Source organism: Camelus bactrianus, chromosome 14 (genome assembly GCF_048773025.1).
Source record: "Camelus bactrianus isolate YW-2024 breed Bactrian camel chromosome 14, ASM4877302v1, whole genome shotgun sequence".
In the NCBI taxonomy this organism is placed as follows: domain Eukaryota; kingdom Metazoa; phylum Chordata; class Mammalia; order Artiodactyla; family Camelidae; genus Camelus; species Camelus bactrianus.
In genome coordinates, this window is record NC_133552.1 from 9,349,427 (window position 1) to 9,371,829 (window position 22,403).

General features: G+C 32.2%; 1 protein-coding gene across 12 annotated transcripts in view; it reads left to right on the forward strand.

Moving 5' to 3' along the window:
- Positions 1–22,403, forward strand: part of NBEA (neurobeachin) — a 536,549-nt gene that overhangs the window by 67,439 nt on the left and 446,707 nt on the right. For all 12 annotated transcript variants that reach the window (XM_074378046.1, XM_074378047.1, XM_074378045.1 and 9 more), the window contains exons 5-8: positions 1,675–1,796; positions 3,505–3,631; positions 8,499–8,618; positions 11,138–11,284. In XM_074378046.1, coding sequence (XP_074234147.1) covers positions 1,675–1,796; positions 3,505–3,631; positions 8,499–8,618; positions 11,138–11,284 — 516 coding nt within the window. The remainder of the gene's footprint in view (positions 1–1,674; positions 1,797–3,504; positions 3,632–8,498; positions 8,619–11,137; positions 11,285–22,403) is intronic.

A 22,403-nucleotide genomic window follows, 5' to 3' on the forward strand; every position in this document is an offset into this window, starting at 1 on the left:
TAAAACAGAAAGTGTAACTCTGTTTTAATAAATTGCCTGAGTTGCCTCAGTTAAGGTTGCAGTTCATCCTGTTTTTAGCCATTTGGCCATCAGTTGCCTGATATTTTTATCTGTGAATATTTTCTATCAACGTGTAATGCATTTTACTTACACACACACACACACACACACACACAATTTTATTTATATATTTTTAGTAGTGAATGTTTGAATTGTTTTTGCTCATGGGATATTGATGGACTTACCTATTCTCCTTTTCTTGGTTTTCCCTGCATCATTCATCTTCATGACGGGTAGTTTAGATCAAAAATATATGCTATGTAGAGGAGAAGGCAGGGAAGGAATTAGAACTTTTATAATCATTATTTCATTTGAGTCATACAAGCAATATAAAGTAAATGATATTACTGTTGTTACATCAGTTGAGGAAACTAAGCCTCTGCAATGTAACATTGTTCAGTCATAAAGTAGAGACACAACCCAAACCAAAATTTGCCTGACCTTAAATCCACGTTTTATTTAACAACAGATTGGCTTAGTTTCAGGCATCTTACTTCTGCTAGTGAACTCCTGAAAAATTCAGATGGGAGCTGATTTTAAAATCCTTATAATTACAATGTTTTTGATAATCTGCTTCTGGATGACCATGAACCAGTGGCACCCTGGTAACAAGACGGTGCCTACTGGTTGGACCATTGCTCATAGCAGTGCCTTTGGATGATTAAAATTGTGATACCACTTGCTTTCTTTCCAAAATAAGCATATATACTAGGCCTTCTGAATTGTATTTTGTATTGTGGAGATGCCTTTCTATGCGCTATGCTGCCTCCAAATGAGCCATTTGGTAACATTTACTCCTTCAGAGAGCTAAGTGAATTCTACATGATTCATGTAAAGGTAAATGACAAATGTAAGATGGCATTTTACATGCTGTGTGGCCTCAATGGATATACTATTTAAATTTGCTTTTTGTGATTATGACCTATTTCATGAATCTGCTTCATTTAAGAAATAGTACACTGTTTCATTCACTGAAATAGTTAACTGAAAGCTCCCTATCTGAACATCAGAATCTTTTTTTCTTGCAAGGTATAGCAGATAAGAACATAAATTTTGGAATCAACTAGACCAGGAAACATTGACAGATACAGATTCCAGAGTCTTGTGGACTCACACAATGAGGGACACCCGGTTGTGGATACCAACATTATTATTAGGAGCATTATTTCCTAATACTTATATTTCTTCAATTTTGATTTGATTAATACCTCTACGACAATTATTTTTGGATTTGAAAGTTTAGCTTCTTTAATCAAGTGAAATATTACTGAAAACCTAACATAAACCATAGAAAGCTGAAAATTCTTAAACATATGTGTAAGGGACTATATATTAGTGAAATTGGAGGAGGACTTCTTGGAGTATAGTCTGAACTCTACTACGTATCTTCGAGATGAAACTTGATTTATTGAATATTTGAAAATTTAATGCTTCAATAGTCAACAAATAATATTAATAAATTAATAAGACAATAATTTCTATTTTTATATTTGTCCATGATTCTCTGATATTTATACAGTCACTGTTTTTAATCTATAAGAACCATATTTGACCTTAGTTACCATCACATTTTGTGTAACTGATACTTTTGTGTCTTTTTTCATTGCCTTTTAGGCAATTGCGTTGCCTCCTATTGCAAAGTGGCCTTATCAGAATGGCTTCACCCTAAACACTTGGTTTCGTATGGATCCATTAAATAACATTAATGTTGATAAGGATAAACCTTATCTTTATTGGTAAGTAATATGTTTAATTTTAGTACTTTTGTCTTAAGTATTTCAATTTTGTAAATATGTAACATAGTATCAGAGCAACATATTGAATAGAATAAATAAATATATATGTTAAAACTATAAATATGTAGTTAAGTTAGTTTATCTTACTCATTTTTTGTTGTTGATTCTAGGCAATTTACCTCACTTTTTTCCCTCTCAATTACAGTTTAAGAATCAAGGGTTACAGACCTCCTGTCTCTAGTCTGCACAGATCAAATGTGGGTTCTTAGTGAATATGCTAGTCCCTAATCAAGGAGGGGGAAAAAACCAAACTCCTACCATATTTCATTCACTTTGCCTTTTTAGTTACATAGTGCTGTGAGCATAGTTAAGATATGCTTTAAAAATACTGATTTTGAGGAGGGGAGGGTATAGCTCAGTGGAAGAATGCAGTGCTTAGCGTGTGTGAGGTTCTGGGTTCAAGCCCTGGTACCTCTATTAAAAATAATAATAATAAATAAATGCATAAATAAGCCTCATTACCTCCCCTCAAAAAATCTTTTTAAAGATATTAATATTGATAACCAAGTGAGAAATTAATCAGGTAAGATTAATTATTTGGTAGATAACTGACAGAATATAGGTCTGTCAACCATGGGTTGACCTGTAAGGACTCAGAACTTGGTAATTTTAGTTTACTGTTAATGCTAAGTAATAAGAATTCAAACTTTCATTTACTGCCTTACTATGTACTGGGCATTAAACTGCTTACATGCGTTATCTCATTTAATACTTTCAGTGCTCTGAAATAAGACTGCCTGAGTTTAAGTCCTGCCTTTACTGCTTACTGTTTATCTTGTGCTTTGATATCTTCAGCAGTAATATGAGAATAACAATAGTACCTGTCACATAAGAATTAATGAGAGCACATTTTTGTACAATGACTGGTTCAGAAATGTGAATGTAGAAAAATGTGAGCTATTAATAGCTTATAAAATCTCTTATAAAAAAGATTATACATAGATAGTAATGAGGGGAAGTTTTAATGAACATTTGAACTTCTAAACATAAGTGAGGTTGAACTTGAGAAAGGTCATTTTGGGAGATCATACATTTGTTTCAATTATATTGTCATTTGTTGAAGCATTTACAATGTTTTAGTACTGTGATTGAATTCACAGCTAGGAGGAGTGCTCTTCTAGAGGAAAATAACTGTATTTCTTAGTCATATCTTTTTTCTTTTTTTGACTGAAAATGTACTCCTTTTCTTAATTGACTGCATAATTTATCATACTTGCCTCTTATTTTTTATGAATTTGTAAGCTATTTTCAAAGATAAAGTAGAATTAGAGAGCAAGTTGTTTTTAGAACATTTACTATATAAATGATTTCCATATTTGTAATTTTCAGGTGGTCATTGAAGGAATATTAAATCTACTTGGTAGGCTTTTGTTGCTCATTAGTTCGTTTTTATGTATTTATGATATTTTAAATTGAAATTTTAAAATATTCTCTAGTCTTCTGTTTTCCCAATTTAAATTCCTTCTTTTAGTTGTTCGACACGTTTTATACTTTAGTCTTTATTTGGTACATGTAATATCCCTTCTACTATATAGGGGAATAAGTTTTATTTTTATAATTTTTTTATATTATCATATAATAATAATAATTTTAGATATATTGTTTTTTATATTAGAGGGTATTATACTATTCTCAGTTTTCTTTACAGTTTTCGTACTAGCAAAGGAGTTGGTTACTCTGCTCATTTCGTTGGCAATTGTCTGATAGTCACATCATTGAAGTCCAAAGGAAAAGGTTTTCAGCACTGTGTCAAATATGATTTTCAACCACGCAAGGTAGGTATAAGTAAATATATGTATTGAGAATGACACAATTCACCATTCCCATTGTCTTAAAACTCACTTGTTATGACTTCTGTAATACTCTCTTTTATTGGTTTCTCATGACTGCTAATGTTTTTCTCTTATCTTTGTCTGCATTTTCTTTCTACTTTATGCCTAACTTTTGACGTAAAAAGCTCAGAACCTTTTGCAGTTTCTGTTTCTCTCACTCTCTCATTCTCTCTTTTGCTGTGATCTGTTCTGTGGCATTCTTCCAGTAAGCACTTAATTTATTTAGCACGTATTTACTGACTGCCAGAAACTGTTGGAGGCACAGGAGATATGACAGTGAACTAAGCAGGCAACATCCTTGCTTTTGTGGACCTTGTATTTTTTCAGAAATTTTATTCAGTTTCCTGATAGCTTTCCACTCTTAGTCTTATCCCTAGAGCTTTATTTTTCTCACATCCATATGAGATATTGCTTTTGTGGGTGTCTTTCTGGCCTCTCAACCACAGAATGTATAACACTGAATTTTCTATCCCAATCCCATATCCATTCATATTCTTAAGTCTTCTGTTTTGATTAAGATGCTGCCATCTTTCTAGTAGTGGGCACTTGAGTCAGCTTTGTTCTTCAGCCCCTTTTGGATCTTTATATCAGACAGATAAATTTCAAGTCCTATACTTTTATCTCTAATATATAGTTGTCACCTTTGTAGAATTCTTACTGCTTAAATTCTTCATGTTGCCCTCATTTTATCTTGGATTATCTGTCTACACCTCTTCCAAACTATTTTGTACACGAATACCTGATTTATTTTCCTGATCATGTTATTTCACTGCTCAAACCAATTATTTACGTCTTACTAACTATAGAATAAATGAAAAATTTTAACCTAGTCCTTCATGATTTGTATTTTATTTTTAGCTTTTCACTGAAATCTTTATTTTGGCAAAACTGAACTAGTAAGACATGATTCACTTTTTTTTTTTTTTTTATCTCTTCCTTTTCAAATGTTTGATCTCTGGCATGAAATCATTTACTTGTCCTCTTACAGCTCTGGATCTTTAAATCCCACCCCATTGTCATGTTCCATTTCATATACAGTTTCTATGGAATCTCTCCCTGATTTGCCTTGCTTTGCTCCCCATATAGTCTTTCTTACAGCATAGTATTTCAGTATTTCTAATGGCAGTTATTTCTTTTAAACCTTTATTATTCATTTGGATGTGCATTATTTAGTAACTGTTGAGGTTTCTCCTTCTTTTTTTCTCCCTTCTCCACTTTCCTTGTTCTTTCTCCCTCTTCTTCCTCTAACCTTATTTAGTTTAGGTAAGAACCAGTTTTTAGACTAGAGGTGCAGACTTTAGAGTATTTGATTTGTGTATGTGTGTGTATGTTGTGGACTATGGATTTACAGATACTTAACTCTTTTTGTAAGTTAAATGGAGGTTTAAACCTTCAGATTTGTTGATACAGAGAGACATTCCTTAAGGAGATTCAGCTAGTCCTCGTAGTCTTGAATCTTGTTTCCTGATTCTGAAGGTTTCACTAGATTCTACTTCTTCAATAATGCTGGCTTCAAGGAGAGGGATGTTGCTCTACTGATAATATTTAGACCCATGAAATATACCTTTGCTTAATATCTATTTGAATATGGATATTCAGAGACCAAGTTGAAACCTACTTTTAAAAGTTCGGCTCAAAAGATAAAGAATAGAAAAACCAGAAAATATGCAACTATAACAGTAGCTATATAGATATAATTTACTTATTATCTGCTGGAGTTTACTTGAAAGATGTTTCTGCCTGTTTACCGAATTCCATCTTTGTGTCAGAGTAACCATCCATTTGAAAGAACGAGGGACAGAAGTATAGTTGTTATTTCCACGTTTGCGGCCTAGTCCCCCCGCTCCACTTCCAGGTTCAAGAGTCTTTCTTAGGAATATGACAGTGAGATTGTCCACCTTCTTCAGGGCATACCTTGCCTCGTATCCACAGGAGTATTAATCCACAGGAACAGCCCTAACAGGTTTGATGAGCCCACAGAAGGTGGAGGGAATGTCTTCATTTCTTTTTCTTTTTTTCTTTCTTTTTCATTTATTTTCTTGTTTGTTTATGATCCCATGTGCCAGAAACTGAAGAAAATATTATTTTGGATGGAGTTGTTAAATATCTGTTTTTATTTTTAGATGAGTCTAATAAAATATTTCCTTATGTGAGGGATAGTTTAATAATTATTTATGTTAAAGAATGTCAATTTAACAATAATTCGTTAATACATACTTAGAAAATAGCTATATTAGTACTGTATTTCTATATTAGTACTTCCAGTCAGTTCTGTTAATTAGTTCCTGCCCACCCCACCCCCCCTTTTTTAAATTACCAGTGCCTTTTTAGTTTAGGCTTCTGTGGTTTTCTTACCTGGACTTTTGCAGTAATTTTCCCGTTTATCTTCATCCACACTTGCGTAACTATCCTACTTCCTCACTGCTGCCAGTTATTTTCCTAAATTATAGAGATGATCATTTCATTTTCCTGTTCAAAATTCTTTAGTGATGCATAATGTATTTGCATAATGTATTATGCAAAAATAAAGGCCGATTACAAAAGGTGTCCTGTCCATCTCTTTAAGAACTAGTCTTTGTCTGTTTTCCCACTAAACCTGAACACTGAGAAAAGTTTTGCCAAACTGCTATGCTCCATGTACCATAATAAGAGTCCTCTGCCTGGAATGTTTCTTTCCCCCTTGTTTATTCAACAGTTCTATTCATCCTTCAAGCTTAGTCTAAGCTTTGTTTTACTCTTTTAGTGAACTCTTGTTAGCCATCCTTCTCGAATTGTCCTTCCTTTCCCCCACCTACAGTTAGTCATTACTCCTTTTGCTCCCATGTCTGTAATTCAGATGTTATCTGTTGTTTTATAATTGTTTTCATGTTTGTTTCTCTAATGAAACCTTGTGGGTGTATATGTTACATTTCTTTACATGCCTACAGTTTGAGGAATACTTGTCATGAAGTAGGCTTGCAGTAAATTTTTTGAATGAATAAATGACTTTCAGGAGTAAATATCAATTTAGCGGAAAAAAAATCTCATGATAAAGAAGTAGTAGATAAAAAATAAATAGGAATTTAGTTCATGGTATCTTGTTTATGGGTATCAAATATGTTTTAGGGACAGTTCTTCATAGTTTTCATACATTATTTATTATCTTAAAATTGTTTTGGGGCAACAGAAAATCCCTCTCTCTATATAGACATATATTTATGTCTATTCTATTTAGAAATTTAAATTTTAAATATAACATTTATAATATATAATATAAAGATATATATATATAATTTATACAAAATATAAAGATTGTATTTCCTGTGTTATCCAGATGATATTTCTGGTTAAAAATTTTCAAACTCAGTGAAGGTTATATGGATAAATTTTAATTCTTACACATGCAATTTGTAAGATTTTTCTTAAATTTATTTGAAGCTCAGATTTTATGGCTTCTTCTTGGTAATTTTATAATGTTTAGAAACATGAGTTGTTAAATGACTAAAGATTTTTTCTTTGACTCTGATTTTTTAATCAGAGTTAACATATATGTTACTTTCTGATCAGGTAAAAGCCTCAGTTTGCAATAAATTAAGGATGATCCAGAATAAAGCAACTTTAAAAAAAGACATGTGTTTTAGGAGTTTTAAAAGATTTGACCTGACTTATTTTTGTCATTGAGGAAGAGTGTAATTTTGTATTACTGTCTTCTATGAGTTATTCAGTGTGCTATTTTTATTTTCTAAATCAAAATGCATGAAATTGAATTTTGTTCAAAGTATTTCAGATATCTTGAAATAAATAATGTTTTAGTGGTTGAGAGTTACTATTATGGCTTTATGTTTTGCAAAGTATGTATGAAATAATTGAATAGTGCTTTTAAGTAATCTGGAGAACAAAAAGTTTGAATTTTATATTTTTATGTTTTGTTGGAAAACTAGTATAATTCCTCTCCAACTGAAAGCATAATTGTTTAAGTATCTATAAGTCATTTGTATTTTTCTATAGTTTAGAAATAATATTTCTATATTCTCTGCATTAGGCTGTTAACTCTGAAAAGACTAAAGGTTGGATCCACAAATTATTATAGAACTTAAATCATTTCGTATCAAAATAGACTTTAAAATGCTTTTTGTTGACACTAGTAACTGTAAAATTAGAGCTCAGTATAAACTCACTCCTTATTTCTTAATTAATAGTCATACATTATTAACTTAAAATGTATAATTATTCCTGGATTTAATAATTCTAAATTGTGGGATTTAAATTACCGAAATCTTAGAAATGTTAAAATGTTCCTTTGACAGCTCTCTCCTGAGCATGCAATACAAAGAATCCTAGGTTATTCTTTCTCAGTTTACACTGTTCTTTTTTCCCCCACAGTAATCACCAGGATTTATACTTATGTATTTGTTTACTTGTCTAATGTATGGCTCTTCCACTGCTCCATAAATTCCAGGAGAGCTGGACCTTATGGTCTGTCTGTCAAAGCTGGGTGTTTGCAGTGCCTGGTGCAGTGCTAATGTTATTAAATGAATAAGCACAAATGCAATTGTAATTTCACAATTTTTGGATCTTCGTAGAATGGAAGAAATATTATTCGTGTTCAAAGGGTCCTTGCTCTCTCTCTATCACAAATTTATTCTTTATGAGTCATTTCTTTCATCTCTAAAATGAGAAATGGGAGAGGGAATTTGAAGAAATGGTAGTGGATGATCATTAATATTCCTTCAAGCAATTTTTTATAGTGTAGTGTAAATATTATGATTACTTTTTAGACAGTAATAATTAAACATTACATATTGATACTCTAATTTTTTTTTCATTTTAGTGGTATATGATCAGCATTGTCCACATTTACAATCGATGGAGGAACAGTGAAATTCGGTGTTATGTTAATGGACAGCTGGTATCCTATGGTGATATGGCTTGGCATGTTAACACAAATGATGTAAGTTTTTATTTATCTGTGTTTTCATGTATTTGAGTGTTTATAACATGAATTGAATAATAGTTTGTTAGAAAGGTAATAGTTTTACTTCAAAAGTATTTTTCTATTAAGTGAATTTTTAAGTCTTAATTTAGTATAATTAAATTGCTGAAAGACGTGATTAATGATGCAAAAAAATAAAATTACTTGGCCAAATTATTAAGTATTAGGTCAAACATATATATATGCAGTATTCTGTTATTTTCAGAATCTCAGGCATTAAAAGATGTCTTATGCCTTATTTTGATGTTAAGGAAGACCTTAAACAGAATAAACAAGTGTAACATGTTCCTATCATTTATAAGATAAATGGTAATAAATACCATGGGGAAAAATTAAGTGGGAACATGTATAAAGAATGTAGATGTGGAAAGGGAAAAGCTAGATGGTCTAGAGATGGTCTTAGTGAGAAGAGTGGAGGGAGAAAGGCATGTGGAGAAAAATTCCCATTCAGTGGAAACAGTGAGTACAAAGGCTTTGAGGCAGAACTGGAAAGTTCATTGAATAACAAAGCAGCCAGTTTGTGTAGAACAGAGGGAGGAAGGAGAGAATGATGTTAAATGATGAGGTTAGCCAGACAGGAGAAGGGCAAATCATTTAGGGCTTTATGTGCAGAGATAAGGCCTGAATTTTTTTCTTACCCAACATAAAAATCTTTGGAAAGTTTTAAGGCAGACAAGTGACATGATGCTGGCTAATATTTTAAAAACATCATTCAGGCTACAGTATTGAGATTATTTTGAAGGGAAATAATGACAGATGCAGGGAAATAAGTTACATAAATTATTGTGATAATTACAAAGTGATAATGTTAGTTTCAGCCGGCATGTTAGCTGTGGAGGAGGTAGCACAGTTGGATTCTAGACAGAGGATGTCTAGGGTTAAAACCTCAAGAGCTCTTATTTCTCTGTTTTGGGCCTTTCCTTGTCTCCATCCTGGCCTGTCAGAGACAAGGTAAGAGATATGTTCTAATACCCAAAGGACTTCCAAGCCCAGTTATTATTACAACCCTACCGGCATGCATGGTTTTATAAAAACTTGCATCTTTTTAACAAAATTCACTTCCCAAGATTGTTCTCATTTTTCTAGATTTCAGTCTCCTTAGGGTGGGAGATTGGGTCTTCTTCTGTCTTGTATTCTCCTAAATAGCAAGTGTGCATAGTCCATAGTTTGTTCCCCAGCTCAGGAGTTGGCGAACTGTACCCAATGGGCCAAATCTGACCCTTGATATCTTTTTGATTGACCTAGGAACTAAGAATCTTGGTTTTTATATTTTTGAATTTTTTTTAAAGACTCAAACAAGCAAAATCAAACAAAAATCAAAGAAGAATCTGTGACAGAAACCAGATGTGGATTGCAGAGCTTGAAATACTTACTATCTATTCCTTTACAGGAAAAGCTTGCTTGTTATTTCCTAGAAACTCATAGTTGGGTCACAGTCAGTAAATATTTCTGAGAATGATTTTGTCAGAATTAGAATATTCAGATGAAATTCTGTTTTATATTTGCCCTCCAAAGAGATCAGTCTTTTTTATTATAGAATTATTTTGTTGACTGTCACTGACTCTATAGTCATATTAAAAAAAAAAAACAAAAAACGAAAGGAAGAAAAGACTTAGATTTTTAAATTATTTGCAATAGTATTCCAAGAAATGGAGAGGCCTGGACAGTAACACATATGTGCATGTACATTATGCAGTCGTGAGATCCTGTACTTTTAATTAAAGATGAGGTATTTTATGAGGACATTCTTTCTTTGTACCTCATTCACAATTACTTATGATTCAGGTATAGAATGTGAGGATGGGAGAAGGAAACTGGACAGTGACTACTTTCACTGGTCTGGATAGGTGGAGCCAAGTATTAGGTGTGATTTAAGAAGTGATTTTAAGAGTCTCGTCAAATGTGACTTCTTAGGTGCTGAACTCCCCAGATGAAGAGCACTGTAGTGAGCAAATTTTGGTGGTTATTGTTTACTTGAGTCTGCATAATGCGTACTCATGTAAGAGTGAAATAGAGAAATAGAGAAATACATCCCTAGTGGAGAAATTAGGTAAAATATAAAAATTCAGTCCTATGTATTTACAGTTAAAATTTAGAATAGTCATTCTCTTGATTCAGGTAACTGTATGGACAATTGAAATCATAACAGTTTTAAAATTACTTTTACGTTTGTAAATAATTAGTTATAAGCCCTTTTGCTTTTAGCTGTACAATTTAGAAAGCTGGTCAAGTGATTGCTGAGTCAATGATTATTGTTTGTTTGCTTCCCCTGAAATATGTAACATTTGACTGATTAACTTTTCCTATGAAAACTTTAGTTGGCTTTTATTAAATACTCCATAGAGTCTTAACTGTTACTTTATTCTGATATTATTGTTATGCTTTATGGTATTCCTGATAATGAAGGCAGGTATCCTTAAGTATTTTGCCATTACAAAATAAAACATTTGATTTTTCTATGACCTTTTTAAAAATAGAGCTATGACAAGTGCTTTCTCGGATCTTCAGAAACTGCCGATGCAAATAGGGTATTCTGTGGTCAGCTTGGTGCCGTGTATGTGTTCAGCGAAGCCCTCAACCCTGCACAGATATTTGCAATTCATCAGTTAGGACCTGGATATAAGGTAGTAAAACCATTTTATTATAAATTCTATGGAAAGTTTTAGATAAGAAACGTGATATGATAGAATATATAGTGATTTTCTTTCTTTACTGTGGTTTAAAAGTCATTCCTTTATTTTGGAGCTGAGTTAATATGTTTCAGCTTTTTCTCTTTTTAACTATTTTCCCTTCACGAACTTTTTTTTTATTCTTTAGAATGTTTTCTTATGTTGAAGCTGTAGCTTTTGTTGACATGGTTCTGAAATAATAAATTTTATAAAACCCTATTACTTAAATGTGATCCTTGAAATCTCAAATTTTGAAATTTATAAACTATATTATGAACAACTGAAATGTTAGAGATAACCCAAAAAGAATAGTTATTGATTCAGAGGGAAAATGATACAAAATATTATATGTAGCTGAAATTATTCAGTTTTATATCCTGCTTTTGTTTGTCCTTTGCTATGGCAAGGAAGTGGGTACAGGAGTGACTTTTTTTTTAAGCAAGATATTACATTTACACAGATGAATTAGTTTTTAATGGGCAGTATACCTGGCTAGGGAAATACATGAGTTTTGTTTAAATCATATCAGGAATTGTGATATCCCAAGCTGTTTGGAACTACAGTATTTATAATTCTGAAGTACATGTGTTTCATTTTTTTTTTAAACTTAGTGTTTAAATAATTAGTGTGAAATTTGTGTTATGGAAATTTAGGAGTACAAAACACTAAAAATATTTCTTCTTTTGCCTTTGTATTTTTGCATTAATATTTCTGTTTTAATTTTTCTGTTCTAAATAATTGGACATGTGACTGAATTTACTCTTAATTAAAAGATATTTCTGGTCCCAGTGATTTTAATAACCATAATAATACTGAATGACAAAAGTGCTATCATTTTTATGTCAATGGAACGGTACTTGCTACCATCTTTTGTCCATATCATTTTATTTGTTTTACTCTTCCTAGAAATGAATGTGTGCTGACATAGCTAGTTTTTCTTTCATTGGTCCTTTTGTTGGGTTTGAGTCCTAGTTCCGCCACGTGTTTGTTGACTGTGCATTGAGAGTGTTTCTGTAATCCAGATTTTTGGGTTAATACGCAAGTTGCCTTCCTTTCATATTTCTTTGCTTTGTTCCATATTAATATTTGAAGTGGCTTTCTTCAAGCACTAACAATGAAATTAAAGTGAAAAGCCAATGAAATATAAATAAAGGTAGAAAATCAAGAAAATACAGATATGCAAACCGTAAATACACTATGATTGCTATAGTGAAATTTCAGAATTGATGGGAGCTTTTGGCAACAAAAAGGAAAAAAGGTTAAACATAAACGATTACATATTTTCCCCATTCAGAAAGGAGCAAACATTGTCCTGAACCACTTTGCAAACTTAGTTATTTGTCATATGGCTTTCTTATCCTGTTCTTTTGTACTACCAGTGAAAGTGAGTAGTAACCCTGTGTCACTGTGTTCTGTACAGAAGTACTCACGTGATAAAGAATCTATCCCTTGCATCCTAACATGGACAATAGAGTACCTTTATCAGCGTCAGATCTTTTAAAAGAAAATACCTATAAATTTGAGTCATCACATGAAAAACTATTTTTCTCAGTTTTGAAAGTTCCCAGCCTATAGGCATAGGCCACTGGGCCCCTTTTGTTAATGGAGGTCGATTGTATCCATTGGTGCATGTGCATTTTCTCAACTTTTAAATATTAAAGAGTGCAATTACTATCAGACCGGTGTCTGCAAAATAATTTTGACATTCAAAAGTTAATTTCTGGAAATTCAGAGAGTGTAGGAAAGTAAAGAAGATGCAAATGAAAATCAGATTATTTTTCAGTTATACATGAACATATATATAGTCATTGTCACATTTTTTTCTCTGTGAGCTACCATAAGATCTTGTATATATTTCCCTGTGCTGTAGAGTATAATCTTGTTTATCTGTTTGAAATCCCAGTCTATCCCTTCCCACCCCCTGCCCCCTTGGCAATCACAAGCTTTGTGTTCTATGTCTATGAGTCTGTTTCTGTTTTGTATTTATGTTTTTTTGTTTGTTTGTTTGTTTTTTTAGATTCCACATATGAGCAATGTCATATGGTATTTTTCTTTCTCTTTCTGGCTTACTTCACTTAGAATGACATTCTCCAGGAACATCCATGTTGCTGCAAATGGCATTATGTTGTTGGTTTTTATGGCTGAATAGTATTCCATTGTATTAATATACCACATCTTCTTTATGCCGTCATCTGTTGATGCACATTTAGGCTGTTTCCATGTCTTGGCTATTGTAAATAGTGCTGCTATGCATATTGGGGTGCCGATGTTACTCTGAAGTAGGGTTCCTTTTGGGTATATGCCCAGGAGCGGGATTCCTGGGTCATATGGAAAGTCTATTCCTAGTCTTTTGAGGAATCTCCATACTGTTTTCCACAGTCGCTGTACCTAACTGCATTCCCACCAACAGTGTGGGAGGGTTCCCTTTTTTCCACAGCCTCTCCAGCATTTGTCATTTGTGGATTTTTGAATGATGGCCATTCTAACTGATGTGAGGTGATACCTCATTGTAGTTTTGATTTGCATTTCTCTGATAATTAGTGATATTGAACACTTTTTTCATGTGCCTATTGATCATTTGTATTTCTTCTTTGGAGAATTGCTTGTTTAGGTCTTCTGCCCATTTTTGGATTGGGTTGTTAAGTCGTATGAGCTGCTTATATATTCTGGAGATCAAGCTTTTGTTGGTTTCATTTGCAAAAATTTTCTCCCATTCCGTAGGTTGTCTTTTTGTTTTACTTCTGGTTTCCTTTGCTGTGCAGAAACTTGTAAGTTTCATTATGTCCCATTTGTTTATTCTTGCTTTTACTTCTATTGCTTGGGTAGGCTGTTCTAGGAGAACATTTTTGAAATGTATGTCAGATAATGTTTTTCCTTTATTTTCTTCTAGGAGGTTTATTGTATCTCTTCTTATGTTTAAGTCTTTGATCCATTTTGAGTTTATTTTTGTGTATAGTGTAAGGGAGTGAAGAGCCTCATTTTTAATTTGTAATAAAAGTTTACAGCATGATTTTTTTTCAAAAAAAGATCAACAAACTGCAACATCTATTAATAAAGGTCTTTAAAAAAACCCTGTAGATTCTGAAAATATTTTTTAAAAATTTAGAACTAAGGAACATTTTGAGTTATAGAATATAGGTATAAGTACTTATAAGGTGATTCTTTTGCAAAGTACACCACTCATTTGATCATCTTTGTTTAGCTATATTCGCCTTAGAATATCAGGCATACTACTTTATAGCTATACTATGTTTAAAATACTAGAATTTCAGTGGATGACAAGAAAAGTGCTCTGGTTTTCTAATGTTCTGGTTTCCTTCCCCCAGTGCAATGCCCTCAGCAAGCTTTATTATCCATATTTAAATAAAATTTTTACCCAGTGGACTTAAAATGGGTATTCCTATCTTCCTATCAGGTTTTTAATCCAGTTAAGTTACATTTTGTAAATACTAACAACTTTCTCTTCTATCAACTAAGAATAATAATGCTGCCTAGTGACCACTGAGGGGAAATAATATAGTCTAATGCTGTTCCCTTATTAGTCAAAGACCTCCAGTTAGTATTTTTAAAGTGTCATTTATAAATTCATGGATTTAAATGTATTTGAGGTGTTTCAGGCTATATAAGTTGTTGGGTTTTTTTTGTTTTTTGAAAGTTCAAATTATTCCAACTCTGGAAAATGGATATCTCTTCTGGTTGGTCCCTTAGTCCATTTGACATGACCTTGTATCTTTTTTTTTAAACATTTTTTTTTTATCGAGTTATAGTCATTTTACAATATTGTGTCAAATTCCAGTGTAGAGCACAATTTTTCAGTTATAGATGAACATACATATATTCATTGTCACATTTTTTTTTTGCTGTGAGCTACCATAAGATCTTGTATATATTTCCCTGTGCTATACAGTATAATCATGTTTATCTATTCTACATTTTGAAATCCCAGTCTGTCCCTTCCCACCCCCCGCCCCCTTGGCAACCACAAGTTTGTATTCTGTGAGATGACCTTGTATCTTTGATAGCTTCCTTGCTAGTTCCTATGACGCTGTTTCTGGCTCATCCTGAACATTTTGTTGTTTCAGTCCTGAAATCAGCCATTACTTCAAGAACCCCTAGTTTTTATTAGTGGGGAATGTAGGACTTGTGTTTCATCTTGACCTTGTCTTCGTTAAATCTGTATCTCCTTTCTTCCCCTTTGAGAATTCTCACTGGCAAGTAAACAGATGATGTTAGAAAAGCCCATAATTACACATATAACAGTCTAAGAACAGCAATACCAATATACCCTACTGGTGTAATTACTGAAAAAAGTTAATTTGTTCTGCATATGCTCTCTCTATTCTCCTTGCCATTTTGAATTTTTGAGGTATATTGTGAGCTGAATTATATACCCCCAAAATTCATGTGTTAGAGTTCTCACTCCCAGTAACTCCAGAGTGTGACTATATTTGGAGATAAGGTCCTTAAAGAGGTAAAGTTAAGTCATTAGGGTGGATCCAAACACAATATGAATGTTATGCTTATAAGGAGAGGATATTAGAACACAGGCAGGCACCGAAGACCACGTGAAGATACAGGGAGAAGGGGTCAGTCATTTACAAGCCAAGGAGAGAGACTTCAGAAGAATTCAGCCCTGCCGATACTTTGACCTTGTATTCTAGCATTCAGAATTTTGAGAAAATAGATTTTTGTTGTTTAAGCTACTCAGGCTCTGGTACTTTCTTATGGCAGCCCTAGCAAACGAATACAAGGGATTAGCTACATTGTGAGTGCACATAGTTATTGCATATTATTCTTTCATCTTTTAAGTCTTATTTAGTCATAGTTCTGTAAGTACCTATATTTTTAAGGGTCATCACATTCCTTATATTGATGTGTTTTGGGTATCTGAAGCCCATTCCTCAGGAAGAACTCATGGAATAATATTTTTTGAGACGTGTGTAATCAGTATTGGTTTATTGAGGGCCATTTTGTTTGATAGCCATTTGCTAGGCTATAAAATCCTTGGGTAACCTTTCTACATCTCAAATATGTTACTAATTTTCTTCTGGCTTAAAGTGTTTTTGTTGAAAGTCTGATGACAGTCTAATATCCTTTCTGTTGTAAAGCTCCTGCTATTTTTGCCTACATGTTCAAAGGATTTTTTTTTTTCCTTTTTTGTTTAAATGCTGCAGATTTGCTAGATTATATCTTGGTTATTCTGAGTTGATTTCAGTTAAGTGGTATGGGCTTTTTAATATGCAGTCTTGTATCTTCTTATATTTTAAGAAATATTTTATATTGTTTATAATTTTTTCTTTTTTTCTGCTTTAGTTTTCTTCAGAGACTTTACTATACATGTTTGATTTATTTTGCTCATCTTTAATGTTATCACTTTCTCTTGAATTTTCATCTCCTTTATTTCTTTCTCATTTTTAAACTTAAAATGAAACTTACAGAAAAATTACAAGCATAGGACTAAGCAGTTTTTTCCCCTGACATGATGTCCAGTCATTGCTGAATGTTGTGTTTGTACAAACAAGAACATTTCTTCACATAATTATTAACATCAGTGTATTACCACCATCTAATTCTCAGACCCCATTAAAATTGTGCCAGTTGTCCCATAATGTCCTCTATAGGAAAATGATCTAGTTCACAGCACTTACATTATAATATGTCTTTAGTCTGCTCAGTAGAACAGTTTCTCAGTTTTTCCTTTATTTTCCATATGGATGGCCTTTTCACCTGAGGCAGGCTGTGGCATTATTTGCTAGCCACCTCTCACTCCCTCACAGATGCCTTCTTAATCCTTCATCTGCTCCAGTTCCCACATTGGCCAGGCTCTCAGCAGATTTCCTCACCCCGCACCACCACGTTATTCTTGCTCTGCAGCCTTCTTCACCTGCTGCTGGGCAGCCCTCTTGTTTAGATGTCATGTCACCTCTCTGGGACTCTGGGACACCGCATGCCAGGTACCCTCCTAGGCAGTTGTGCTTCCTATCCTGCTGTGTTTTGATTTTGTATCCTGCAGTTTTGCTGAATTTATTAGCACCAATAGTTTTTAGTGTGTATGTCTGGATTCTATAGGATTTTCTATATATAAAATTATGTCGTCTGCAAATAGGTAATTCTACTTCTTCCTTTCTAATCTGAATGCTTTTTATTTCTTTTCTTGCCTAATTGTCCTGTCTAGAATCTAGTATAATGTTGAACAGAAAGAACATTAGTGCAGGTATCCTTGTCTTGTTTCTGGTCTTAGGGTCAAAGCTTTCAGTCTTTTAGCTTTAAGTGTATTGTTAGCTGTGAGTTTTTCATTGATACTTTTTTATCAGATTGGGGAAGTTCCATTCTATTCCTACTTTGCTGAATTCTTTAAAATAGAAGGGTGTTGGATTTTGTCAAATGCCCTTTCTGCGTTTATTAAGATGACTTTTACAAAGAACCAGCTTTTGATTTTGTTGTGTTTTCTCTTTTGTTTTTCTTATTCTCTATTTCAGTAATTTTTCCTGGAATTCTTAGTGTTTTCTTCCTTCCTCTTATTTTATGTTTAGTTTGTTCTTTCATTATCCAGTTTCATAAGGTGAAAGACTTGCTTTTTGATTTAAGGTCTTCTTTTTTATTATAAGTACTTATAATGCTAAGTTTCCCTCAAAGTACTGCTTTGGACCCTGCTTATATTTTGATATTTGTATCTTTATTTTCATTCATCTCGAAATATTTTATAATTTCCCTTTGACTTCTTTGACACTTTTTTTTTTAGCAATTTGGTGTTTATTTCTACAATATTTTTGAATTTCTGAAATTTCTTCCTATTTGTTTCTAATTTGATTCCATTTTGGTCAGAGAATGTACTCTGTTTTATATTTATCCTTTTAAGTTATTCAGGATTGATTTATGGGTTAACATTGGTCTATCTGATATTTGATGTACAGTTAAGAATTACATGTTCTGCTGTTCTGCGGTGGAGTGTTATAGAAATGTCTTTTAGGTCTAATCACCTTACAGTGTTCAAGTCTTCTGTTTTTTTGTTGACTTGTGCCTAGTTATTCTATCCACTATTCAAGTTGGAAATTGAAGTCTTCAACTATTATTATTACCTTGTCTATTTCTCCCTTCATTTCTGTCAGGTTCTTCATGTATTTTGGTGCTCAGTTGTTAGGTGCACATATGTTATTATCTTTCTGATAGATTGACTCTTATTATTATTATTAAATGTCACTCTACCTCTAATATTTTGCTTTAAAATCTGTTTTCTCTGATATTAGTACAGCCACTGCAGCTTTCTTGTGATTTGTTGATAAATTTCCCATTGCTTTTACTTTGAATCTATTTTTGACTTTGAATCTACAGTATGACTCTTATAGAAATACATTGTTGGATCTTATTTTATTATCCAGTCTAATAATCTCTGCCTGTTGAGTGGATTGTTTATTCCATTCACCTTTAATGTTGTTGGATTTATATCTGTCATTTTATTTTTGTTACCCTTATCTCATATTCTTTTTATGCCTTTATTCCCCCTTTACTGCTTTCGAGTTGAATATTGTCTAATGTAGCATTTTCATTTAATAATTTTTCACTCCTTTTTTTTGTTTTTACTTATTACTTAATGGTAGCATTGACTTAGCATTTACATTTTTGCTTATCAAACTCAGCTTCAGACTTACACTGACTTAATTCCAGTGAGATACAGAAATGTTTCTCCTTATAGATCTATTGTGTTTTTCTTCTTTTTGTGATATTGTTACACATGGTACATATTAGTATTGGTTACAAACCCAACATTACATTATTGTAATTATTACATTATGTAATTGAATGTCTTTTAAGGAAGCTGAGAGAAGAAAGAAAATCAACTGTATGTTTATAGCTTTTGTTATATTAACTTTATTTTTCATTTATGGATTTCCTCATTTGTTCAGTTACCACCTGGAGTCATTTCCTTAGCTCATTATGGCTTTCCCACCCATCTCCTTTGTGTTGTTATTAGGAAATGTGTTACAATTCTGTGTTATAAGCAAAACCATACATTGTATACATACTATTTCATAAAATTGCTTTGAAATAGTTAAGAGGGGGAAAAGAATAAATATGCATTTATACCATCTTTTATAACTATGACTACTAGTGCTCTGTTTTTCATGTGGATTCAAATTACTGTCTGAGTCAATTACTTTTAGCTTGAAGGACTTCCTTTGTATTTCTTGTAAGATAGGTCAGGTAGCAGCAAATTATCTCAGTTCTTATTTGTTTGGGAATGTATCTTACTTTCCTTTTAGATATGAAAACTAGATTTGCTGGTTGTAAATTCTTGGTTAATAGTTTTTTCTTAGAGTATTTTGAATGTTTTATTCCTCTGTGTTTGGCCTCTGCTTTTTTCAGATGAGAAGTCTGCTGTTGATCATATTGTTGTTCTCTTTAAGTAAAGAGTCATTTTTCTCATGCTGTTTCTAACATTTTCTCCTTGTCTTTACCTTTCAGTATCACTATGATTTTTCTGTTTTGGATTTCTTTGCTTTTATCCTTCTCTTATCTGTTCCTGGTATTCTCATTCTTCATATGTTACTTGGTTATTTCCCAAATTTTTCTTAAGCTCTGATCATTCTTCACTCTTTTTTCTCTCTGGTTTTTGGATTGTGTAATCCCTATCAGTTTATCTGTATATTTGCTAATTCTTTCTTCTACTTGTTCAAATCTACTGCTGAGACCCTCTGGAGAATTTTTCAATTCAGTTACCTTTTTCAACTCCAGAATTTCAATTTGGATTGTTTTTTATAGTATCTTTCTCTCTTAGAAAATAATACTAAATTTCAATTTGATTAATATTTTAAAGTATCAATTTTATTAATATTTTAATACAATAGTAATTTTATTAATACTTTCCCAGTATTTAGAGTTTTATTGAGAGGTAATTGACACACATCACTGTATAAGTTTAAGGCATACAGCATGATGATTTGATTTACCTATATTGTGAAATGATTATCACAGAAGGTTCAGCTAACATCCATCATCTCATATAGATACAATATATAAAAAGAAAAGAAAAGAAAACATTTTTTTTCTTGTAAAGAGAACTCTTAGAATTTGTTCTTTTTTGTGTATATCGGTATCTATCTCTTAAGTGATGTACTCTATTGTGGCGTTGTCATCATAACTATATTTGCTTCCCTAACTATGGTTTCTTTAGTTCTTCAAATGTATTTTTAACAGCTGCTGTGAAGTCTTTTTCTCTAAAATCTGACATCTGGTTGCTCTCACTAGCAATTTCTGTTGCCTGCTTCCTTTCCAGTGTATGGGTCATGTTTTCCTGTTTAACGTGTATGTTTCTCAATGCTTGGTTTGAAAATGGACATTTTAGACAATGTATTGTTGTGTGTCTGGGTACTAATACCCCCCTCCCTCTCCAGAGCTTATTATTTGTTTATTTACTGGATGGACTACTTTAGTGTTCTTTTAAAAAATATTTTTTCTTCAATATTTGCAAGAACTCACCATTGAATCTGCACCTGGAGTATTCTCTATATTAAAATTAAAAATTATAAATACAGATTTGTAAATTGATGTCACAGAATTCATATTTTGTATTTCTTCTCTGAATGTTTTTTAATTTTACTTTTTAAAGAATGTATACATTTCATTTATATGATTTTGTTTTTGGAAGTTGGCTAAAGTTTGTTTTATGAACTCAAATATGTGTCTTCTTTGCTGGTTATTCCATGTGTTCTTGAAAAGAATATGTATGTGCTCTTGTTGTATATAATGTTCCATACTGAAATATACTGAAGTGTTCTATACTTAAGAAAGCTGTGTCATATATTACTCCTTTGAGTGTAACTAGTAAAAATGTGTTCACATCCTCTTTTTTCTTCTAAAAAATTATAGCAGCTTTATTGAAGTATAATTTACATGTCAGAATTCATTCAAGTATACAAGTAAATTATTTTAAATAATCTTACAGAGTTGTGCAAACATCACCACAATCCAATTTTAGAACATTTCTATCACCCTAGAAAGATCTCACATGCTGTTGGCAGTCATTCCTCATTCTCTTCCCCATCCTACTCATATAATTTTATGTAACAATTCTCTTTTTGAAAATCCTTAAAGTAATAATCCAATAAATATTGATATTTTTGCACAAATCTGCTTACTATACCTTAAAATATGTTTGAAGACTTAGAAGTGATCTGTATACTACAACTGGGATTAAGATAAGAAAATTATTATATTTACATAATGGATTATATGGTTACAGTCATTTATTTTTTAAATATTACTTTATTGAGTTACAGTCAGTTTACAATGTTGTCAATTTCCAGTGTAGAACACAATTTTTCAGTTATATGTGAACATACGTATATTCATTGTCACATTCTTTTTCACCGTGAGCTACCACAAGATCTTGTATATATTTCCCTGTGCTATACAGTATAATCTTGTTTATCTATTCTATATATACCTGTCAGTATCTACGAATTTCGAACTCCCAGTCTGTCCCTTCCCACCCGCCTACCCCCAGCAACCACAAGTTTGTATACAGTCATTTAAATTGCATCATATTTTTAAAAATCTTAATGTGTTACATATAATTAATTGTGATACGAAATTGTTTTGCTACTGTAAGCCAAAGTATGGAATAATGATCTTTGTAGTATGGACTGAAAAAATTAAGATCATTTTTTCCCAAATAAGGTTAGATCTTAGTAGGCAGTTTAAATATTTTATAACTTTTAAGAGAATATTTTAAACTTTTTTTTCCTTTATAAGCAGTATGAACAAAATGAAACTAAAAGTTTTTTTGCCTGATAATGGAATGTACATACATTCCAGCAGTGTTAAAATACAGACATGGAGAGCTGTGTTTTACAATACATTTTGCAGTATTTTATTTCAGTCATTATTTTTAGAAACCATATACTCTGAGTTCTTAAGTATTATAGTTGTAATACCACCAAAAGCAAACAAACGAAAAGGATAAGAAGTATCAATAAACTACTTTAGACTAATTGTCTTTAAAGGATAGTAATCATGAGCCAAATTTACTTAAATTCACTTAAATTCATTGAATATTATAAAATAAAGTGTATCA